General features: G+C 43.8%; 1 protein-coding gene across 1 annotated transcript in view; it reads left to right on the top strand.

Annotated features, from left to right (window-relative positions):
* The first annotated feature begins 7,533 nt into the window (after positions 1-7,533).
* The window catches only part of clcn7 (Cl-/H+ antiporter 7), a 113,291-nt gene continuing 96,611 nt past the window's right edge, over positions 7,534-24,213 (top strand). The window contains exon 1 of the mRNA XM_086000851.1: positions 7,534-7,779. Coding sequence (XP_085856977.1) covers positions 7,657-7,779 — 123 coding nt within the window. The 5' untranslated portion in view covers positions 7,534-7,656. The remainder of the gene's footprint in view (positions 7,780-24,213) is intronic.

The raw sequence follows: 24,213 nt of genomic DNA, 5'->3' as shown, positions 1-24,213 counted from the left end.
AATTACAGCAGCTGCCGCATATGGCTAGTAGCAGGGGACTGCCTCTCGCAAGCATGTTCCAAGCACCACGATAGGTGAGTAGGGTTGCACTGAAGCAGCGCAAAAGACCATGGCCCCGATTTTCGGGCAGTTGTCGGGCGGCTTCTCATGCGGCCGTGGTCCGAAAATCACGGAAAAAGCAGGTCGGGACCCCCCCGCCTGATTCCCCGCCCCGTCTGACTTTCGGACCGCCATTTCCACGTGCCCCGCTTCAGTCCCGCCCGCCGCTGGCGGGACTGCTCATCGGCACACTAATCACCAATGATCACCTTGTTAAGGACGATTTTCCCGTGCCGTTGCGACTTTGGGGCTTTCCCCACCTGAAACCCGCCTGCGGGGAACCCCGCCGATGAGAGCTGGCGTGAAAACAGCTGGCTTGCTTGCTTGCAGCAGCAGGTCGCTGAGGGCTGAAGATATTTAAAGAGGCAGCATTTGCAGGCTGCAGGACCTTGTTGATCAAGGCTTGGGGGAACTATTTGAAGCCTTAGGAGCAGCTGCAGAAAGTTAGAGCCTCACACACTTCTTCAATGTGAGCTCCTGGGAAGGCCCTCTCACCACCCTAACTCAGGACCTCCTCAACCGAGGCATCTGCTAGAAGCATGGGAGGCCTTTGGCACCTTCCCTTCCTTGCATTAGAGGATCTCCAACAGCAGAGGTGGCAGCAGCAGAACCAGGAACAGCAGGATGATTACCAGGAGCACCAGGCTGCTGCTCACTCAACTGAAGCTGCACAAGCCAGAAGGGGCCAGCGCTTGGAAGTGGCTTGAGAGCACCTTGCTGCGCTTTAGGGGGCCAGTGGGACCCGTTTCTGCACTGGCAGTCCTACTCAGAAGGACTTCCATGAAGATCTGGTTTCTCTGTTCAACAGATGGCCAACGCTCCTCAAGAGATGTCATTCTCTTATGAGCACTCACCATGTTTTCCGTATGCTGGTGAGTTATCTCCTCCATGGAGGTTGCCAACCTTTCCATGGTGATGCGTTCATGCACCAATGGCTCCACAAAGGCTCTGCTCATGGTCGCTATGGACTCCTCCATTCGCTCCACACTCGCAGCGACCCTGGAGACAAAACCTGCCAGAGACTCCTGCATCTGTGCATGGAGATCCATCACCTCTTCTCCTGCGGATGGACCCAGAGGCAGAGTGCGAGATGCAGCGCAGCTGAGCTGAGCTGGCAGAGCCCTGCGCCCTCCGACGAGGACTCTCCACTGCTGTCCCTGTCTCCAGAATCTGCTGAGGCTCACTTGTCAGCTGTGAAACACCAGGTGACAACACTACTCTATGTCCCAAAGGTCCCGCCGAGGTGTGAGTGCCTGCGTTGGTGCTGGGTACGCTTACTTCTGCTGACGCTGCACCCTCAGAGGTTGGAGCTTCCTCTGAGGAGTCTGGCTGCACAGCCTCTTCCTCCTCCACAGTGAGGACGGGGGCTCTGGATGGTACTGTGGGGGAGTAAAGGAAGGAGTTACAGATGTAATGCCAAGGTTCCTCTGGTGACTCCCAGCGAGTTGGCATCTGCTGACACCTGCATCCATGCAGCATTGGTCTCAGTGGGAGGCCTCTTCCTCCCTGACCTAGGGAAGAGGACCTCCCTGTGGGCCCTAACCCCATCCAATAATGCCTGCAGTGAAGCCTCGTCGAATTTGAAGGCAGCTCGGGGTCTGGCACTGGCCACAGCTGCTGCAGGCTCCTCTGCCATCCTGTATGGTTCATTTGGAAGCCTTCAGAGGATGCAGTGCTTGCCATGGACCTTGAAAGCACCACGAATGATGACATCATACTGTGGGGATTTCTGACTCGATTTAGACAATTAGCAAGGCTTCCCACATGCTGGGAATTAATTGGCCAATTGAGGGAAAATTGCGTGGGGCTGGCTGACCCTTTTTTATGTGTCAGAAACCCCACATTCGGGGAAATTCGACCATTTCCCACACAAGCCGAAAATCGGGTGATGTAAGCCCCCAAAGTGCGGACTAAGTGATATACAAAGTCGACGACACTGGCTTGTTGTAAGAAAGACAGACCCAATAATTGAAGTAAAAACGGTTTATTCAGGCTTGGGGAGCTGTGGCTCTTGCGTCCCAACACAAGGCTCCGACTCCACCAAATCTCTTGAGGTTTACACAGTTTTACACATATTCCGAGACCTCCTACTACAAGAGGTCCAATCGATTTAAGAGTCTATACATTAATCACTAGCTAGGTGTGTCCAACTTATACAAGGTAGCCTATAACATAAGTTTCACTTTTCACTGCAGGGGCCTGTGGACCCTCTGATTTCTTGGAAATGAGTCATCAGGACATGTGATTTCTGAGAAACGAGTCATTCTCTCTTTTGACCACTACTAAGTTTCGTTTTTCCAGAAAAGGGTTATGTCAGTGTCTCTTTTTGTAAGTTTCATCTCTCTAAACTGGTATGGTCATTTCTGCAATGAAACATACGAATAATTAGTACATTTCATCTTTAAACATTTTGCTGCCGCAATTTCGTTCTACTAAACGTGCCCTGTTACGCTCATTTTTAAATCTTACTTCATCGGGGCCCATGAATTTCTACTGGAATACACAACCTGCAGCATAACTGAGGCAAAAGTGACATGAATATTTACTTGGTACTGAAATGAGTGTACTCTTTTGATTAAATACAAAAACAAATTGACTTTAAATTAACAAAACTTTAAATGAACTTTAACAACTTAAATTAAAATTGTGTTGTCCGGATTGATAACGCACTCCAGTCCCCGCGGCGCCCACCGGTCGCGGAAGTACTCAAGTGTGCCGGCGGACACCACGTGCTCCATCTCCAGGGCCACCCGGGCGCGAACATGGCCGCGGAAGAGAGGCAGGCAATCTGGCTGAACGACCCCTGAAATGAGTGTACTCTTTTGATTGGACCAAAAAACAAATTATCTGTAAATTAACCAAACTTTAAATAAACCTTAACAAATCAAATTAAAATTTGGTTGTCCAAATTTATTATGCACTCCAGTCCCCGCGGCGCCCACCGGTCGCGGAAGTACTCAAGCGTGCCGGCGGACACCGCGTGCTCCATCTCCAAGGCCACCTGGGCGCGAACATGGCCGCGGAAGAGAGGCAGGCAATCTGGCTGAACGACCCCTGAAATGAGTGTATCAAGTTGGTGGGAAAGCTTCGTAAGTATTGTGCAGTGGACACTATAATTATCTATAATCCTACATTAAATAGGATTACATAGGATATATGGCACAGAAACAGGTCATTCGGTCCAACCAGTCCATGCTGGCGTTTATGCTCTACTTGAGCCTCCTCCCGTCTTTCCTCATTTAACTTTATTCCCTTCTCCCTCATATGTTTATCTAACTGCCCGTTAAATGCATCTATACTATTTACTTCAACCACTCCCTGTGGTAACGAGTTCCACATTCTCACCACTCATGGACTGGTTGGACCGAATGGCCTGTTTCTGTGCTGTATATCCTATGTAATCCTAATGTAATGTAGGATTATAGATAATTACAGTGTCAGCTGCACAATACTTACGAACCTTTCCCAACAACTCAAAATTTCTTGGTGACTATCTTATATTGATGGCCACTAGTTTTGCTCTTCCCCACAATTGGAAACATTCCCTCTGTATCCACTCTATCAAAACCTTTCATAATTCTAAAGACCTCTATTAGGTCACCCCTCAGCCTCTTTTTTCAAGAGAAAAGAGCCCCAGCCTGTCCATCCTTTCCTGATAGGTATACCCTCGCATTTCTGGTATCATTTTTGTAAATCTTCTCTGCACCCTCTCCAGTGCCTCTATATCCTTTCTATAATATGGCGACCAGAATTGTACGCAGTACTCCAAGTGTGGTCTAACCAAGGTTCGATACAAGTTTAGCATAACTTCACCACTTTTCAATTCTGTCCGTCTATAAATAAACCCTAGTGCTTGGTTTGCCTTTTTTATGGCCTTGTTAACCTGAGTCGCTACGTTTAGTGATTTGTGTATTTGTACTCCCAGATCCCTTTGTTCTTCTATCACATTTAGATTCGTATTTTCCAATATTCCTATTTTTCTTATCAAAATGTAATACCTCACATTTATCTGTGTTGCAATTCATTTGCCAATTATACGCCCATTCTGCAAGTTTATTAATGTCTTCCTGTAATTTGTTGCAGTCCTCCTCAGTATTGACTATCCCCCCCCCAATTTAGTGTCATCCGCAAATTTAGAAATTGTGTTTTTGATTCCAAAGTCTAAATCGTTAATGGCCCTGAAATTAGGATCGGGAGCTTGCCGCGCGTGCAAGCCCCCGATGTGCACTTACCCGGCGCGCTGACATTTCAATCCTGGCCCGCATTGCAGTTCCTCTCACTGGCCCGCTTGAGGTCCTGCCGCGCTGTGCGTGCGTGACCCAGCGGCGTACTTAGTACGATGAGCCGGCTGGGATCACGTGAGCACAGGGCAACCAATGGGAGGTTGCAAAAGTTCATTCATGAGTTTGATAGTGAGAGCTGTCAAACTCATGAAAACTCCTGGCCCCAAAACACTACTTAAACTTGAAAGAAAATTAAAAAAAACATTGCACTACTTAAATGAACCATAAATAACTGTAAAAAAACTATTTTAAACAATAATTTTAAAATTTGAAAAAAATTATAATATAAAAAATCAGGGCTAAAACTAAACTTACCTTACTGTAAATTCTTTAAAAATAATAAACCTGTGGAAATTTTTTTTATAAATTGTATTAATAGACCACTTACCTGTAAAACTAAGTACTTACGTGTGGTTTTTCAATGCGTAAAAACTGGAGGCCTTTACACATGCGCAACTCTCTAAAAATAAAGGAAATCCAAGTCGCACGCGCTGCCTGTGTAGTCGCACGCGTTCAGCCTCTTAACCCCTTGGGTCAGAGGAGAGGAAATACCGGTTTTTCCTGCATGCGCTGTGCATGCTGAAAACCGGCAATTCCTCCGGGCACACGCGTGAGTACCCCGTCCATACTCACGCGTTGGGAGAGGAATTACTGGGCCAATATAAATTTTGAACAACAGTGGTCCCAACACTGATCCTTGTGGAAAACCACTTCTCACCTTCTGCCACTCTGAATAGCTACCCTTTATCCCTTCTCTCTGCTTTCTGTCTTGAAGCCAGCTCACTATCCATTCTGCTACTTGTCCCCTGACTCCGCATTCTCTGACAGTGTCATTTAACAATAACGTTTCCTATAATGGGAAAAATGCTTCCAACACAATTCATTTCTTTTCCGTACTCACGCGTTGGGAGAGGAATTACTGGGCCAATATAAATTTTGAACAACAGTGGTCCCAGCACTGATCCTTGTGGAAAACCACTTCTCACCTTCTGCCACTCTGAATAGCTACCCTTTACCCCTTCTCTCTGCTTTCTGTCTTGAAGCCAGCTCACTATCCATTCTGCTACTTATCCCCTGACTCCGCATTCTCTGACAGTGTCATTTAACAATAACGTTTCCTATAATGGGAAAAATGCTTCCAACACAATTCATTTCTTTTAAGCACAATTATATACACGATCATTTTCAAAAAGAAGTTAGCTAGTGGAAAGATTCAATTGCAGTGTTCATATTAGTACATTTGTCTAGACCTGGGTATTTTTGGATGCTCAGTTACATGGTTAAACAATAAAAGGTTTGTACTCATAAGACCCAGTAATGCTGTCAATTATGAATAAATATGTTATACCACCACACAGGGAAAAAAAACTTAGTTTAGGGAGGGATGAATTAATAGACCACATGATAACTACAAAGTAATAAGACTACTTTCAAGCAATGTCACTAAAACTATTTCACATTTACAAGTGTGTACTTGTGCATAATTATATCATTCAATAATAACTAGTGTTCCTTATGGCATTGTATGGTCAAATTACCAGTAAAGTTCTAATTTCTGGTGCATTCCACACAATTATATAGTTACTAATCTGGGATAGGTCCCACCTTCTTCACTTTGCCTGGCCTTGCTTGATAAGGGACTAAGAAAAATAACTTCCACTATAATATGGCATGAATAACTTCCAACATGCATATAAGAACTAAGCTGGTAAAAGTGAAGTTTTCTTCTGCAAATCAATGACAGATGCAGTCATATCTGGAACACAATCTCAATAGCACAACATGAAGACAATTGAGCAATATTTGCAAAATCAATGGTTAAGAAAAGATTGTCAGAATCTCCTAATTGGGTATCAGTTCTTAAAATACCAGTGAAGGCAGAGTCATCTGTTTACAGTATTGCTCACGGTGAGTCAGAGGATACAATTGTGTTTTGCAATGTACAATACAATACAAATTCAGGGTCACTGATTTACAGGGATTGAATAAGTCAAACTGTGCTTTTATTACGGTGTTTTAGGAGTGTTATATTTTCAGGCTCAAAACCCAAATATTGTACATCTTTAATAAAAACAGAAAATGCTGGAAATACTCAACAGGCCAGGCAGCCTCTGTAGAGAGAGAAACAGAGTTAATGGTGCAGGTTGATGACCCTTTGTCAGAACTGGCCATCTTTAATTGTTATTAAAAGTTACTTTAATGTTATCTCAATGTTTTAACAGCAAGAGGAAGATATTCCAGGTTGCAAGTCGGTAGGAAATAGCTTAAAAGAACTGTGTGTACTCTTCTGATTTTGGTGATTAAACAAATGGACTGTAACTAATAAAACTTTAAAAGAACCGTAACAAATTAAATTAAAATTCGATTGGCCAGGATGAAGAACTGTGTGTACTCTTTTAGTTTTGGTGGATAAACAAATCAACTGTAAATTAATAAAACTTTAAATAAAACTTAACAAATTAAATTAAAATTTGGCTGGTCGGATTGATGATTCACTCCAGTCCCCGCGGCACCTACCAGTCGCAGAAGACCTCAAGCGTCCCGGCGGACACCGCGTGCTCCATCTCCAGGGCCACCTGGGCACGAACATGGCTGCGGAAGAGAGGCAGGGAAGAACTGTGTGTACTCTTTTGATGGGGTGTTTAAACAAATTGACTGTAAATTAATAAAACTTTAAATAAAACTTAACAAATCAAATTAAAATTTGGTTGTCCGGATTGATAATGCACTCCAGTCCCCGCGGCGCCCACTGGTCGCGGAAGGACTCAAGCGTGCCTGCGGACATTGCGTGCTCCATCTCCAGGGCCACCTGGGCGCGAACATGGCCGCGGAAGAGAGGCAGGGAAGAACTATGTGTAGCAGCAATTGGATTCCTAACAGCAGTTGTTGGGGCATTCCACTTCTCCCACCAGTACTTTCTACTTTTCAGCCAATTTCTTGTCCGTCCCAGTTTATATAAAAACATTTTTTATTCCTGCCACTTTAAATTAGCAGATTTCCCTGAGGAACTTTTTCAAAACATTTATTTTGCGGTCTGGGCACTATTTCAGCATGCAAAATATCAAAAGAACAAATGAGATGTAGTGAGCCTTTGTTGCTAGTTCCCTGGGGTGAGGGTGAGAGTGGGATTGGGGAGAGGAAGGACAGGACAAGGGAGCTGTTTCGAGCAGTAAAGTGCACTGGGCGCAGCGCACGTGAACCCTTGTGCTCGCCGTACAGGGGGGGGGGTCACGGGACCTGGCTGCGCGTCTCTTGACAACACGGGAGCGGCAAGATGGCGAATGTAGCCAAGAAAGTTTCTTGGTCCAGTAAGGATGACGAGGCTCGACCCGGAGAATCGACTCCGTTACTGAACGGCTCACCTACCGCCTCCCAGTCGCAGGGGGCGCCCCGGCAGGTAAGAGCCCGGCAGGTGGTGGCCTCTGGGCGCTTTCAGGCGGCTCTCGGCGGGATTGTTTGGACCGAACACACGGCGGCCGCTTGCCACAACAGGCTGCTGTTTATGGAACCGCCACGGCTGCTTAAAGGCACGGTTGTAGCAGAGTTGTTTTGCGATTATGAGTAAAAACACATAATAAAAGATTTCATGATTATTTTCTCCTTCCTTGGACGAGTTTAGTTGTAAAGCCATGTTTCTGTCCTCTTAATCACGCGCTTATTGGCAAACAAGAAGTGAGTTTAGGTAATAGTTGTGAATCTGTATTGTCTGTTAAGACAAAAGTTGCTGCTGCTGGGCTAGTCGACCGTTTTTTTAAAAGCATTTCACCATAGAGTTTATTCAGATGAAGTTTCAAACTAGGAGGTCGGTTCAGTTTTTTTCCGAAGCATTTCACTCTTGTGCTGTATTAAGTTCCAATTAATAACCTGAAATTTAAAAGGTCGAGTATATCGGCATAGATGCTGTAATCACTCCATGCTATCTGTGCAAGGCTGTGATTCTGATCTCTGCATTATGGTAATGTTTGCAAACCATTAATGACAACCTTTAAACTTATCAGATTACATGATATGGTACCCATGAATGAAACTTGAGTAGTTTGGAAAATGTAATTTGTGCTCCGATTACAACTCTGAAATCATCTCGCAAATTTTTGTTAGGCTTTCTATTTTATGTCAAAAACATCATATGGATGTTGGAAGTCTCACGTCAGCGTTCAGAGTATTTTCACAAAATACTTGCCCACAGTAGCAGTCTTTCTTTGAGTAAGGAACTTTTATATCTCTCTGTCACAGACTTGCTTTCACAAATGCTATCTGCACAGGTTAAATGGACAATTGTTCAGCAAGTCCCCTGATTGCTTGGGAGAGTCAAATTCCTTGTAAGTCAAACACATCCCTAAAAGACCTGCATATCATGGGTGACTGGTTGTGGGCAGCTTTTGGTGTAGTTGTGTGATTACTAGACTGCTTCAGAACTGTACAGCTGAAATGTTTCTCTTCGAAGGAAGGGGGATTTGGGCTAATTGTGCAGATTCTGGGGCTGAAGGCAACAGCAATACACTTACCATAGAGTCATAACGGCACAGAAGGAGGCCATTTGGCCCATTGAGTCTGTGCTGGCTCTCTGCAGAGCAATCCAGTCAGTCCCATTCCCCTGCTCTATCCCTGTAGCCCTGCAAGTTTATTTCCCTCAATTGCCTATCCAGTCTTCCCTTGAAAATATTGAGTGTCTCTGTTTCCACCACTTCCGTCAGCAGCGAGTTCCAGGTCCTCGCCACTCACTGCGTTTTAATAAAAAAAAAAAAAAAGTTTTTCCTCACATCCCCTTGTATCTCTTGCCCAAAACCTTAAATCTGTGTCCCCTCATCCTTGTACCATCAACTGTTGGGAACAGCCTTTCCCCGTCTAGACTATCCAAACCCGTCATAATCTTGTACACCTCTATCAAATCATCCCTCAACCTCCTTTGCTCTTGATGCAGGATTGTATATGGTAGCTATGCCTTTGTTACCTCTAGACTTGACTATTCCAACGTACTCTTGGCTGGCCTCCCACATTCCACCCTATGTAAACATGAGGTCATCCAAAACTCGCACCAAGTCCCATTCGCCCATCACCCCTGTGCGCGTTGACCTACATTGGCTCCTGGTTAAGCAGCGCCTTGATTTCAAAATTCACATCCTTGTTTTCAAATCCCTCCATGGCTTCGCCCCTCCATATCTCTGTAATCTCCTTCAGCACCCCCCCCCCCCCCCCCCCCAAGGCCGGAGATAGCTGCGCTCCTCTAATTCTGACCTCTTGAGGATCCCTGATTATAATCGCTTAACCTTTGGTGGCCGCGCCTTCTGTTACCTAGGCCCTAAGCTCTGGAATTTCCCGCCTAAACGTGTCCACCTCTCTACATCTCTTCCTCCTTTTAAGACGGTCCTTAAAACCTACCTCTTTGACCAAGCTTTTGGTCACCTGCCCTAATTTATCCTTATGTGGATCGGTGTCAAATTTTTTGTCTTAAAATACTCCTGTGCAGCGCCTTGGGACGTTTTACTTTGTTAAAGGCGCTATATAAATACAAGTTGTTGTTGTATTTGTCACGCTTGCAACTACACCTTAATTTAATGATCCCTCATGCTGTATACTCTTGTCCCATGATGTCAAGATTAACTGGTAGACAGCCCACACATTATGGCTGTAGTCTTGAGAGATGTGTTGTGTAGATTTGGATTGCAAGTCTGCTGCTGTGTCTTGCCTTATCTTTATGACTGATTTCCTCATAGAACTTCATTTTTAGACAATTTAGATTCAAAAGTATTTGAATCCTGCATGTGCTTTATAGCATGTAAAGGGTTCAATGCTTTAAGTCGTGAAGCTTGCTCTGGTGTTTAAGGAACAAGTTTAGAACAAATCAGTGAGAGCCTGAGACCATCGAATGATACAGCACAGAAGGAGGCCATTCGGTTCATCATGCCTATGTCGTTTGTTTGAAAGAGCTGTCCACTCCCCAATAGAAAAATCTGTCAATCTCGGATTTAAAATTATTAATTGAGCTAGCATCTATCACAAAAAGCATTAGCTACTATCTCAATTAATTTTAAATTTGAGATTGATAGATTTTTGCTAGCCAAGGGTATTAAGGTATATGGAGCCAAGGTGGGTAAAGGGAGTTAGGATACAGATCAGCCTTGAGCTCATTGAATGGCAGAACAGGCTCGAGGGGCTGTAAGGCCTACTCCTGTTGCTATGTTTCTAATATAATGATGTGCACAAATGGGGGTGGGTAAAATTCCTAGCTCTTGTGTATTTTTGCCATGGTATTAATGTCATAACGTCACTACTCTTCTTCCTGAACACATTATGTGGGTGCAGGATGTCACGATGGGCACCTTGAGCAGGGAAAGGCCAACTGTACAAATTTAGGCAGAAGCCAGATCACTTAAAACAGGTGAGGTTACTTTGAATGGCAATTTTTTTCTAAAACCAAAGATTGTTGAGTTTTGCAGCAGAAACCGATTTGAGCTGCAGTGTTTGAGTGTGTCTTAGTTTTCTGGGAAGATTTTTCTATGTTTTCTTCTCGTATTTGGGATCACTTAATTTCCAAGTGAGGTAGAGAATAATCCTGCTGACTGTGTGCTGGCCGAGTAAAACTTAGTCCTTGGTCTTGTTAAAACTGAGCAGCAATTGATAATGTAAGTTATACATTCTTCTGGTGAGGCACTGCCTGGTGTTGGGCTTGCAATTTGTACCAACGTGGTCGCCAAACTGGAGAGTTTGCCTTTGGGCGTGAATGTATTCCTCTGTCATGAGGACGCTGTGCTACCATCATGAGTGTCTGTGCATCAACTATTAATGAGCCTAGAAGAGGAAAAGGAACAGTTCTACAGTTAATTTAATGAGCTTATTTGTGTAACCCCAATTTCTGGTGAGCGAATCATTGAGAGACTTCAATGCACATGCAGCAGGGGAGGCTGCGACCCGGCGAGACAATTTTTGGGTAGGAATGGGATTAGTGCTCCTCGAGTTGTGCGCTAGGTGTGGATTGGTTATCACATAGTTACATATAGTTACATAGAGGCTCCACACGAGCCCCACCCAACCCTCTTCTTCGAACCCTCTCAGCCTATCCTTCTATTCCAGGCTAGCCTAGGGACCACGTAAGAAGAAAATACAAGTTGAGATTATTGGTATGTACCCTACATCAGATTAATGAATGTGAGATAAACAGGCATTTTAGTAAGGTTGGAAAGAAAGAGGGGAGAAAACCAACAAATACACACCTATTGCAGAAAGGGAGTTCATGTGTTAAATTACACTATCAAAAGAACAGAAGGATGTTCAGAATGGGGGTGGGTCGGTGAAAAGTCACATGGGATCTATGTGCAATAAAAGCATGAAAAATAAAGAAAGGGAAAAAAATAAAAGTTGCATGTGTAGCAGAAATGAACTTTAAACAGAAACTACAAGTGAAACATGGGTTAACCAAGGAAGAAAAGGATGGGCTCATACTAAGGGCCCAGGCGTCTGCCTGTACTCTGACGAAGGATCTCTGATGTAGTGTAGCACTCTTGCCACTGAGTCAGAAGGTTGTGGATTCGAATCCCACTCCTGAAACTTGAGCACAAATTTAGGCTGACACTCCAGTGCAGGACTGAAGGCAGTGCCATCTTTCAAATGAGACATTAAACCGAGTTTGCTCTCTCGGGTGGACGTAAAAGATCCCATGTCACTATTTCGAAGAAGAGCAGGGGAGTTATCCCTGGTGTCCTGGCCAATATTTATCCCTCAATCAACATCACTAAAAAAAAGTCCAGATTATCTGGCCATTATCACATTGCTGTTTGTGGGAGCTTGCTGTGTGCATATTGGATGTCACGTTTCCCACATTACAACAGTGACTACACTTCAAAAGTACTTCATTGGCTGTAAAGTGCTTTGGAACGTCTGGTGGTTGTGAAAGGCGCTATATAAATACAAATCTTTTTCTTTCTTTATCTCCAACCCAAATGTCAACCTACCTCCCCTCTTCCTAACCACTGATAGACCCTTCCCACATTGCAAGCGTCGTCTACTGTCAGGAGAATGGATGGTTTAGCTAAGACCTGAAGTTACTAAACTCAGTATTAAGGCCAGAGGGTTGCAATGTGCCCAGCAAAAAGATGAGGTACTGTTCTTGAAGCTTGTGTTGAGCTTCATTGGGACAGTGAAGGAAGCCAAAGTCTGAGAAGTGAAGAATGGGAATGGAAGGGGGAGTTCAAGTCGTGAGCCGCAGGAAGTTTTCTTGTTCTAATCTTCGTTTTGCTAATCTTGTTTATCAAACTTGATTTGCAGTTTTCAGCCTACTCTTATGGTATTTAGTTATAGGGATCAAGTGTATAGTGGGACCCCATGCTATTTCCAGTCCATAACAATGATAAAAGGGTTGTTATCCCAGATTACTTTGTGCATAAGGTTTGGTTTTTATAGTGAGAGAGCTTGCCTACAGAATGTGTGCTCTCAAATGTTTGTTTCATTTACTTTTACAAAAAAGTAGCGAATGCCTAATCAACTTTGAATAGGTCATTCTTTAGATGCCAAATTGCACACTACTCAATTAAAATAAACAGGGATGGAAATACTTTAAGAACAATACACTTGACAGCTCAATATCCAACCAGCAAAATTGAAGATTTTAAAAAAAATGCAAAAGGCTCAAACATTTTGAAGTTTTGTTATTAAATTCACCGTGAGGATACGGTCTTCTACATTCGTGTTGGGCTGAATGGCCTGTTTCTGTGCTGTAAATTCTATGTAATGAGCTAGCTTAACTTGTAACACTTAGTGGCAAGTTAATTGAATTGACTCTAATGATGGGAGTCCAATGGTTTTGGACACCAGATAATCAGCACAAAACAAATTGTATTTGACTTTATTAACAGCACTGAAAAATACAGAAAGGGTACCATAACCTCATTCTGGAGAGCAGAAGTACAGTGGCTTCAGTGTGCTATCTCCTAGAGTCTGTTCTGACAAGTTCTGATTATACATTAATACAAAAGCAAAATACTGCAGATGCTGGAAATCTGAAATAAAAACAGAAAATGCTGGAAATACTCAGCAGGCCGGGCAGCATCCGTGGAGAGAGAAACGGTTAATGTTTCAGGTCGATGACCCTTCGACAGAACAGGAAAAAGTTGGAGATGGAGGGGAGGGGAGGAAAGAACAAAAGGGAAGGTCTGTGATGGGATGGAAGGCAGGAGAGATTAAGAGACAAAAGGGATGATGGTGCAAGGCAAAAGGAGATGGTAATGGGACAAGTTAAGAAACAAAAGATGACTCTAGATGAAGTGTAAATGGCAATGGCAGGATGATCAACAGTGTCCATGTGAGAGAGAACAAAAAAATGATAGGGGCAGAGGTTTGGTCTGAAATTGTTGAACTCGATGTTGAGTCCAGAAGGCTGTAAAGTGCCTAATCGAAAGATGAGGCGCTGTTCCTCCTCGAGCTTACGTTGAGCTTCGTTGGAACAGTGCAAGAGGCCGAGGACGGCGAGTTCACTGGGAGTGGAGCGGAGAATTAAAGTGACAGGCGACCAGAAGCTTGGGGTCACCCTTACAGACTGAACGGAGGTGTTCCACAATGATTATACATTACTTGTTTACCACATTCCAGGAGCCGTCTTTGATCATAGTAACCGCAGGATGTCTGGACATTAGTCCAAATCTTGTGTGTTACCAGATTGGAATATTGTCTCCTTTGTTCCATCTTTCCACACAAAGGCTGTCTGATTTAATATTTTCTTTCGATACAGTAGGTCCTCTTAGTTCCTGAGTACCCAATTATAAATGAGGTGCGTCCCTGTTTGGCTCATGATATTTCCACCAATCATAATTCCTGTATATATAATCACGCCAGATGCTCCCAAGACCCCATGATTCTTAAACAATCATGTGTTCTTGTTCATCACAATACTCTCTTGATTGCAGATATTCTCCCAGTCAACAGGACTCTACAAACAGTCAACATGGCGCTTTTGCTTTTAACAACAACTTGTATTTATTTGGCGCCTTTAATGTAGTAAAATGTCCCAAGGCGTTTCACAGGAGTGTTATAAAACAAAATTTGACACCGAGCCACATAGAGATATTAGGGTAGATGAGCAATTGCTTGGTCAAAGAGGTAGATTTTAAGGTGCCTCTTAAAGGAGAAAAGAGAGGTAGAGGTGGCGAGGTTTAGGGGGGGGGGAATTCCAGAGATTACGGCCTTGGCAGCTGAAGGCACGGCCACCAATGATGGAGCAATAAAAATCGGGGATGCTCGAGGCCAGAATTAGAGGAGCGCAGATATCTCAGGGTTGTGGGGCTGGAGGAGATTATAGCGATAGGGAGGGGCGAGGTCATTTATATCCTTTGGTGACCGATTGTTAATGACAAGTTGAATGAAATATCACTGGCAGATCAGAACGGGTTATTCAGATTCTAAAGAGGGGGACAACATAGACCATTTCTCAAGTGCTTTCGAATTGCTAGCAATTGCCACAAGTAGGGTAGGCAAGTTTGTGCAGAGAGGCTGGTACTGTCACGTAGTGGTATAGCATTTTGTGCGGTTCCACATAGAGCTGATGTACACTGTAAACTATATGTAATTCTGACTATTTATAAATTGACATCTGATGGGTGCAGTCAGAAATGTAAAAAGTTGTGGAAAACTCTAAAGGAAACTTTAAAGAATTAGGATCAGAATTTGAGGTCATTTGGAAATTATGATTACAATGGGCAAATGGAGCAAGTTGCAAGGAACCGAGTCAATTAATGTTAGATTTGTTTTCCCCCATTTCTTGCCGCCTTCCTTGTGTGAGCTGTTCCTATACCTTTTCAGCATTTTGGCTGTTTGTATATTCTTGTGTCCTCTTAATGGCTTTTCATTGCTTCACTGAGGATTTCCTGCCTTTTAAGCAGGTTGCAGGTTATTCAACTAATAAATTCCTTTCTGCAATTGCATTATTTTCTTGTTGCTCCTTTTTTTCTCTTCCCCCCCCCCCCCCCCCCCCCTGACAAACATGCTTGCTTATTTTCAGTTCTGATGAAGGGTTACACCTGAACTGTTAACCTGTCTTTTTCTCTTTTAAAGCTGTTGAGGTACCTGCAGTGTACATCCAGCGTTTGATTTCCAGAAGTTGCTGCTATTTTCTTGTACTGGTGCAACTGAACCTGATGCGGAGTGATTATTCTATAAAAGACATAGGTTGACCATGCTCGGGGACAAATATTCTGAAACTTGTAATTTGCGCTTGTGTTTTGGAGCAAGCGGAGGTTATTTCTGGCCATTTACAGTTAAAATATCACAATCAGGTTATGTGGGTTAGAGGATTTTGAGGAAATGTGTAAATCTGTGGTCAAAGCTTTCAAAATCCTGATAAGAATCAAACTGACTGCCTTCTGCTTTTATGTTCTGAAACAGTCTAGAAAAGCAAGAAGTACATTTGTGTTCAAACTAGGTCTTGTAAATGTCACCTGCCGTCTTCGATGCTTTCCTTTCTCATTTCACAAATCTATTTGCTGAAGTTGTAGTTGAACATACGGTTATTGGTAAACACTTGTCCTCTGTTTTCATTTTGCTGAAGTTAAAACTTTAAATCTAATGTTTCCATTGGGATCAGAGAAAATAATCATTAAAAAGAGGCTCACAGTAGATTTTATAATGAGGCTGCACCAAAGTCCCAGGTACAGAATGTACTGAGAAGCCTCGAGGGGAGTGCGTTTTACTGAAGTGTCCTGACTGGACCTAGCTTCCTTAAAGGGGTGGGAAAGGAATATTCTTTAAGATGTAAACACATTTTTGTTAAGTGGAATGTAGATTTGAAGACCAGATTATACATAATAAATCTAGCGTTCAGCTAAGTGCCTCAGGGGAATCATAGAATCATAGGATGATTACAAGATGGAAGAAGGCCATTCGGCCCATCAAGCCCATGCCCGGCTCTCTGCAAGAGCACCTCAGCTAGTCCCACTTCCCCGCCCTTTCCCTGTAGCCCTGCAATTGTTTTTCTTTCAGGTACTTATCCAACTCCCTTTTGAAAGCAGTGATTGAGTCTGCCGCCTCCACCCTTTCAGGCAGAGTGCATTCCAGATCCTAACCACTCGCTGAGTAAAAAGGTTTTTTTTATGTCGCCATTGGTTCTTTTGCCAATCACCTTCAATCTGGTTCTTGACCCTTCTGCCAATGGGAACAGTTTCTCTCTATCTACTCTGTCTAGACCCCTCATGATTTTGAACACCCTCTATCAAATCTCCCCTCAATCTTCTCTGCTCTAAGGAGAACAACCCCAGCTTCTCCAGTCTATGTACGCAACTGAAGTCCCTCATCCCTGGAATCATTTTCGTAAATCTTTTCTGCACCCTCTCTAAGGCCTTCACATACTTCCAAAAGTGCGGTGCCCAGAATTGGACACAATATTCCAGTTGAGACCGAACCAGTGTTTTATACAGATTCATCATAACTTCCTTGCTTTTGTACTCTATACCTCTATTCATGAAGCCCAGGATCCTGTAAGCTTTTTTAACCACTTTCTCAACCTGCCTGCCACCATCAACAATTTATGCACATACACCCCCAGGTCTCCCTGTTCATGCATCCCACTTATGGATTGTACCTTTAGTTTATATTTCCTCTCCTCATTCTTTCTACCAAAATGTATCACTTCACACTTTTCTGCATTAAATTTCATCTGCCATTTGTCCACTCATTCCACCAGCCTGTCTATGTCCTCTTGAAATCTATCACTGTCCTCCTCACTGTTCACTATACTTCCAAATTTTGTGTCATCTGCAAATTTTGAAATTGTGCCCTGTACACCCAAGTCCAAGTCATTAATATATATCAAGGAAAGCAGTGGTCCGAGTACCAACCCCTGGGGAACACCACTGTGTACCTTCCTCCAGTCCGAAAAACAACCATTCACCACTACTCTCTATTTCCTATCACTTAGCCAATTTTGTATCCATGCTGCCACTGTCCCCTTTATTCCATGGTTTCAACTTTGCAGGCAAACCTATTATGTGGCACTTTGTCGAATGCCTTTTGGAAATCCATGTACACCACGTCAACCACATTGCCCTCATCAACCCTCTCTGTTACCTCATCAAAAAACTCAAATCATGTTGGTTAAACACGATTTGCCTTTAACAAATCCGTGCTGGCTTTCCTTAATTAATCCACAATTTTGTCCCTGATTATTGTTTCTAAAAGCTTCCCCACTACCGACGTTAAACTGACCGGCCTGTAGTCGCTGGGTTTATCTTTACACCCTTTTTTGAACAAGGGTGTAACATTCACAATTCTCCAGTCCTCTAGTACTGCCCCCGTTTCTAGGGAGGATTGGAAGATTATGGCCAGTACCTCCGCGATTTTCTTCCTTCACTTCCCTCAGCATACTAGGATGCATCCCATCCGGTCCTGGTGACTTATCTACTTTAAGTACAGCCAGCCTTTCTAGTACCTTGTCTTTACCAATTCTTATTCCATCCAGTATCTCCTTGACCACCTCCTTTACTATGTCTATGGCAGCATCCTCTTCCTTGGTGAAGACATATGCAAAGTACTCATTTAGTACCTCAGCCATGCCCTCTGCCTCCATGTGTAGGTCTCCTTTTTGTTCCCTAATTGGCCCTACCCTCCCTTTTACTACCCGTTTACTATTTATATGCCTATAGAAGACTTTTGGATTACTTTTTATGTTAGCTGCCATTCTATTCTCATGCCCCTCTTATTTTCTTTTTCACTTCCCCTCTGACCTTTCTATATATAGCCTGATTTTCCGATGTATTCTCGACCTAACATCTGTCATATGCGTTCTTTTTCTGCTTCATCTTACTCTCTATCTGTTTCGTCATCCAGGGAGCTCTGACTTTAGTTGCCCTGCCTTTCCCCCTCGTGGGAATATACCTCGACTGTACCCAAACTATTACCTCTTTAAAGGCAGCCCACTGTTCCACTACAGTTTTGCCTGCCAATCTTTGATTCCAATTTACCCGGGCCAGATCCGTTCTCATCCCACTGAAATTTGCCTTCCTCCAGTTAAGTATTCTTACTCCAGATTGCTCCCTGTCCTTTTCCATAGCTAATCTAAACCTTATGATACTATGATCACTGTTCCCTAAATGTTCACCTACTGACATTTGCTCCACTTGACCACCTTCATTCCCCAGAACCAGATCTAGCAATGTCTCCTCCCTCGTTGGGCTGGAAACATACCGATCAAGAAAGTTCTCCTGAACACACTTCAGAAATTCTTCCCCCTCCCTGCCCTTTACACTATTACTATCCCAGTCTATATTAGGATAGTTGAAGTCCTCCATTATCACTACTCTGTAGTTCTTGCATCTCTCTGTAATTACCCTGCAAATTTGCTCCTCCATATTTTTCCCACTAGTTGGTGGCTGAAAGAGTACACCAGGTAGTGTAATGGCACCGCTATTATTTCTTAACTCTGCCATATAGAGTCTGTCCTTGACCCCTCCAGGACATCCTCTCTCTCCAGCACTGTAACATTCTCCTTAACCAATACTGCCACCCCACCTCCTATCTTTCCTTCCCTATCTTTCCTGAACACCCTATATCCAGGAATATTTAATACCCAATCCTACCCTATTTTGAGCCAGGTCTCTGTTATTGCCACAACATCATATTCCCATGTGGCTATTTGCAGCTGCAGCTCACCAACCTTGTTTACTATGCTTCATGCATTCACACACATACACTGTAAGCCTATCTTAGACCATCCTGTGTTCTCTTAGTCTGACCCCACCTAATACCTTACTATTTCTTGCTTTAGTGCTATCCGTCTCTCCCAGTCCTTTGTGCCCTTTGTTTCTCCTTTCTAATGCCACATCCTGGTGCCCATCCCCCAGCCAAATTAGTTTAAACCCTCCCCAACAGCACTAGCAAACCTCCCCGCGAGGATTTTGGTACTGGCTCTGTTGAGGTGCAACCTGTCCGGCCTGTACAGGTCCCACCTCCCCAGAACCGGCCCCAATGCCCCAGGAATCTGAAGCCCTCCCTCCTGCACCATCTCTCCAGCCACGCGCTCTATCCTCCCATTTCTATACTCGCTCGCATGTGGCACCGGGAGTAATCCAGAGATGACTACCTTTTTGAGGTCCTGCTTTTTAATCTCTCTCCTAGCTCCCTAATCTGCCTGCAAGACCTCATCCCTCTTTCTACCTATGTTGTTGGTATCAATATGGACCACGACTTCTGGCTGTTCACCCTCCCCCCACAATGTTCTGCAGCCGCTCAGTGGCATCCTTAACCTTGGCATCAGGGAGGCACGTCTGCGGCCACAGAAACACCTGTCTGCTCCCCGAACTATCGAATCCCCTACCACTTACTTGCTGTGTTTTCCTCCCTACCCCCCCCCCCCCCCCCCCCCCCCCCCCCCCACCCCTTGTACAGCTGAGACACCTGTGGACTTGGCTTTGGCTGTACCCCCCAGAGGAACCATCACCCTCACCAGTACTCTGAACAGAATACTGGTTGGAGAGCGAGATGCACTCATGGGACTCCTGCAGTACCTGCCCAGTGGTCCTCTTCTGTCTGGCAGTCACCCATTCCTCCTCTCCCTGCGCACACTCCTTAGCTGTGGGGTGACCACCTCCTGAAACGTGCTATCCACGTAGCTCTGAGCCTCGCGGATGAACCGCAGTGATGCCAGCTGCTGCTCAAGCTTCGAAACCTGGGGCTCGAGCTCCTCCAGCTGACGACACCTCCTGCGCACTTGGTTGTCCAGGACATGGGAAGCACCCTGGAGTTCCCACATGGCACAGGATGTGCATTCCGCTGGACCTTTAAGCAGGAAATTGCTAAGAAAGTTAGTGTGATTGTGAGAGTGTGTGCTAATTGTGGTCATTCAGTTACTCTCATTTGGGGCAGCAGTAGGTACGCTACATTTGGATTGGTGCCTGTGGGCTAGAGATGGCAAAAAAAGGCATGGTTCCAAATCCTTATTTAATGGGTTTGGTTGAATATATGGATCTCTAAACTGCATTTGCACACCATGGTATAGATTGCTGAGCAAACTTTCCACAGTAACCACATAATTGAGACAGAAGGGAGAGATTGGAGTGGATTATTGAGATTCACACATCATCTTGACAAACATGCAGCAAGTGTAGTCAATATAACATGTATGCATTTCATCAATTTGTTACAATACGTGGGCTCCTCGGAGTAGGTGCAAGAGCAGTCCTGCTTTAATTATTTTCCGTAATTACGGTTTGATTCGCTGCATCTTAATTCTCATTTTCAATTCCCGCTTATAAAGGTGTTTCATATTGACAGGTTTATTTTGATGGTAAATTCTAAGCAAACAAATCTAACAGGTTATCTAAGCATTTTAGAAATAGTTAACATGGTGCCACACGTGTTGCAATAGTTTCTTGGTGCGTGTATTACTGCATCATACTTTGCGAAGCTGTCAGTTGAGAAGACTGACATGGGCTGCCATTTCCTTCTCTCCTCCTCCCACCCTTGTGTCACTGATAATGTAAGTGGCTGGTAGTAAATTCACCCATGGAGCTCATTCATGGCTTTAGATGAAGATAGGATTGGGTCTGGCTGTGATGTTTTCCACATCTGGATCGCCTATTGGCATTAATGAATGTTGATGGCCCTTTGGGCAGGGTACCATAGAGCACCCATGGAATGGTATGCCTTTAGGTAGAGAAGAGTAAAAATGAGAGGAAAGCACTGAATATAAGAAAATGTTAAAATGATTGTGTATTTGTGCAATGTAGACAAAAGTCTGTCATACCTTTTTTCAGGAAAGGAAAGAAAGCTAAACTTGGTATCTAAAGACCAGTTAGTCTGTCAGTGCAGGCATTTTATTGAAATCCATAATTTGAAATCAAATTAGTGAGCATTTAGAGATGCATACGATAGAGAGATAGGAACAGGATTAGGCTTTTCAGCCCCTTGAACCTGTTCCTCCATTCAGTTAAATCATGGCTAATCTGTACCTCCACTCCAGTTACCTGCCTTCACTCCATATCCTTGATACCTTCACCTAATCAAAATGTATCCATCTCAGTCTCTCAAATTTCAATTGTCTCAGCATCCACAGCCTTTTGGGAGTGTTCCAGATTTCCACGACCCTTTGTGTGGAGAAAGTACTTTTGTGATTTTACTCCTAAATGGTCTAGCTCTAATTTTAAGGTTATGCCCCATTGTTCTGGATTCCCCCACCAGAGAAAATAGTGTCTCTATATCTATCCTATTGAATCTCATTAACATTTTAAAGACCTTGATTAGATCATCCATAAACTTTCTAAACTCAAGGGAATACAAACCAAGTTAGGCAACCTGTTCTCATAATTTAACATTTTAAGCCACGGTATCATTCAAGTCAATCTGCGTTGCACCCCCTCCAAGGCCAATATTATCGTTCCTGAGGTTCGGAGCCCAAAACTGAATGCAGCACTCCAGATTTGGTCTAACCAAAGCTTTATAAAAGTGTTGCATAACTTCCACCCCTTTCTATTCCAACCCCCTTGAAATAAAGGGAAACATTCCATTAGCCTTTTTGATTACTTTCTGTAGCTGTGCACTAGCTTTTAGTGAACTGTACATATGAATACCCAAAAAAACCCTTGGCTCATCCACAGTTTCTAGTCTCTGATCATAAAGAAAATATTCCGATTTGTCTTTCTTGGAACCAAAGTGGGTGACCTTGCACTTCCCCACGTTGAATGGCATCTGCCACAGTTTCGCCTACTCATTTAATGACCCAGATTTTGCAATAGGATTAACGGTGAGGCTGTCGGAGGTGACCGTTATTAAGGAGTAAATTGGACAGGAACTTCCGGCATCCACATATATGCAGTTAAACACGGAAATCAGGAAGTTGCTGTTCAGTTTGCCCTGCTCTTCCACAAGCTTCACTATACCGGTACCTTGCTGAGAGACTCTACATTTAAACCACATGAAGGGCATGAAGTTGCAGTACTTGCCCACTAAACACGCCAGAAAAAGCTGGGGCTTGTCCATTCAAATGGAAATGAATTTTTAACAGCTTCGTAAGTCTTAATTAGTACCAAAATTTACTGAAAATTTACCTTTACATGTGTGGAGATTTATTCCTTCAGATCTTGTTGGAGATTTTAAAAATTCATTTTTTCCCACTTTTTCTTTCTTTCTCCTTTTATCTCTCTTTAATCTCTCTTTCCCTCTCTATTTTGCTTTCTGTACATGATTTTGCATTGTGTTAAATATTCTAACTTCCACTTACCTGGCTTAGACTGCGCGCCTCAGCAAGGATTCTTCAATCTGGTTAAAGAGCCACGCTGTAGCTTGTCCTGTTCACACAGGTCCCAGATCACCTGTAGAGGGCACTGCGCTGTTTCAGACTCCTGATGACCGTAAGTTGCCACGCCAAAGCCCATGAAAGTCTGTGAGCAGCTGTAAGCGTAATGAACGGCAAGCGCCGTTCCTTTGCTGCTGACTGCAATATCTCAGCCAATCTGTCTGTCTCTTTGTAACGTTCTGCTCCAAACGACACAAGTTGCCGTGCCTCCTAACTTAGTGTCATCTGCAAAGTTGGATATACAACTCTCTCTTCCTTCATCCAAGTCATTAATAAATATGGTGAAAAGCTGTGGCCCCAGTGCAGCTTTTTCTTAAAATACAAGTAATGTAATGGCCCTGAAATTAGGATCGGGGGCTTGCCGCGCGTGCAAGCCCCCGATCTGCACTCGCCCTGCGCGCCGACGTCTGAAGCCTGGGCCTGCTTGCATTTCCTGTCACAGGCCCGGTTCAGCTGTCGGCGCGCAGTGCTTACCTGATCCAGCAGCGTAGTTAGTGCGATGTGCCGGCTGGGATCAGGTGAGCACTGTGCAGCCAATCAGGGGAGGGGAAGGTTCATTCATGAGTTTGACAGTAAGAGCTGTCAAACTCATGAAAAGTATGGGCTGCCAAAGCACTACTTTAACTTTAAATAAAATTTTAAAAAACATCCCACTGATTATAATAACTATAAATAAGTTTAAAAAAAATGTTTTAAACAATTAATCAATTTTTTGAAAAAAAAAAATAAAAAAAAAAATAGGGTCTAAAACTAAACTTACCACCTGTAAATTCTTTAAAAATAACAAACCTGTGGAAAAAAAATTTCTACATTGTACTAAAAGCCCACTTACCTGAAAAACTAAATACTTACGTCTTGTTTTTCCACGCGCAAAGACCGGAGGCCTTTATACGCGCGCAACTCTTTGGGGGGGGTGGGGGGGAAAGGAATTTTACTGCGCACGCGCTGCCTCTGAACCCCTTCGTTCAGCGGACAGGAAATGTCGGTTTTCCCCGCATGCGCTGTGCATGCTGAAAACCAGCATTTCCTCCGGCCAGACGCATGAGTACCCCGACCGTACTCGCGCGTTTGGAACGGAATTACTGGGCCATTCGTTTTTCTGAAGAAGAGCTTAACTTGCATTGATAAAAGGAATGCAGGAGATTACTGTACAATATAAGGATTTAGTGTAAATGGATTTTTAGAAGGCAGTTGATGAAGTAACTCACAGGAGGCTTGTTACAAAAGTTCAAGCATATGATAACATAAATGTAGCAATATGGTTAGAAACCTGAGTGAAAGATTGGCCTCAGGGCGGGACAGCAAGCATGGTGCACAGCTATTAATCCAGAGTTCGAGGAGCAAAAGGTATGGGCAGTGAAGCATGATCCACACTCGTGCATTCTTGAAGTCAAATAGAAATATTGCACACAGCCAATTCCTGAACTTTTGCTAATTGATTATGAACATTATTGGGGCAGGCAGATATTCAGATAAGATAGGATGGCCAAACTTGCAAAGCGCAAGAGCCAGAAAAAGGAATTATATGTTCAGAGCTGCAAGTTTGCTTTCACATCAGAAGTG

The sequence above is a fragment of the Somniosus microcephalus genome, chromosome 11 (assembly GCF_052327205.1).
Source record: "Somniosus microcephalus isolate GS21.2 chromosome 11, FLI_Smic_1.0, whole genome shotgun sequence".
NCBI classification, from domain to species: domain Eukaryota; kingdom Metazoa; phylum Chordata; class Chondrichthyes; order Squaliformes; family Somniosidae; genus Somniosus; species Somniosus microcephalus.
Note: the sequence above shows the minus strand (reverse complement) of the source record. Positions and strands in the feature narration are given on the sequence as shown.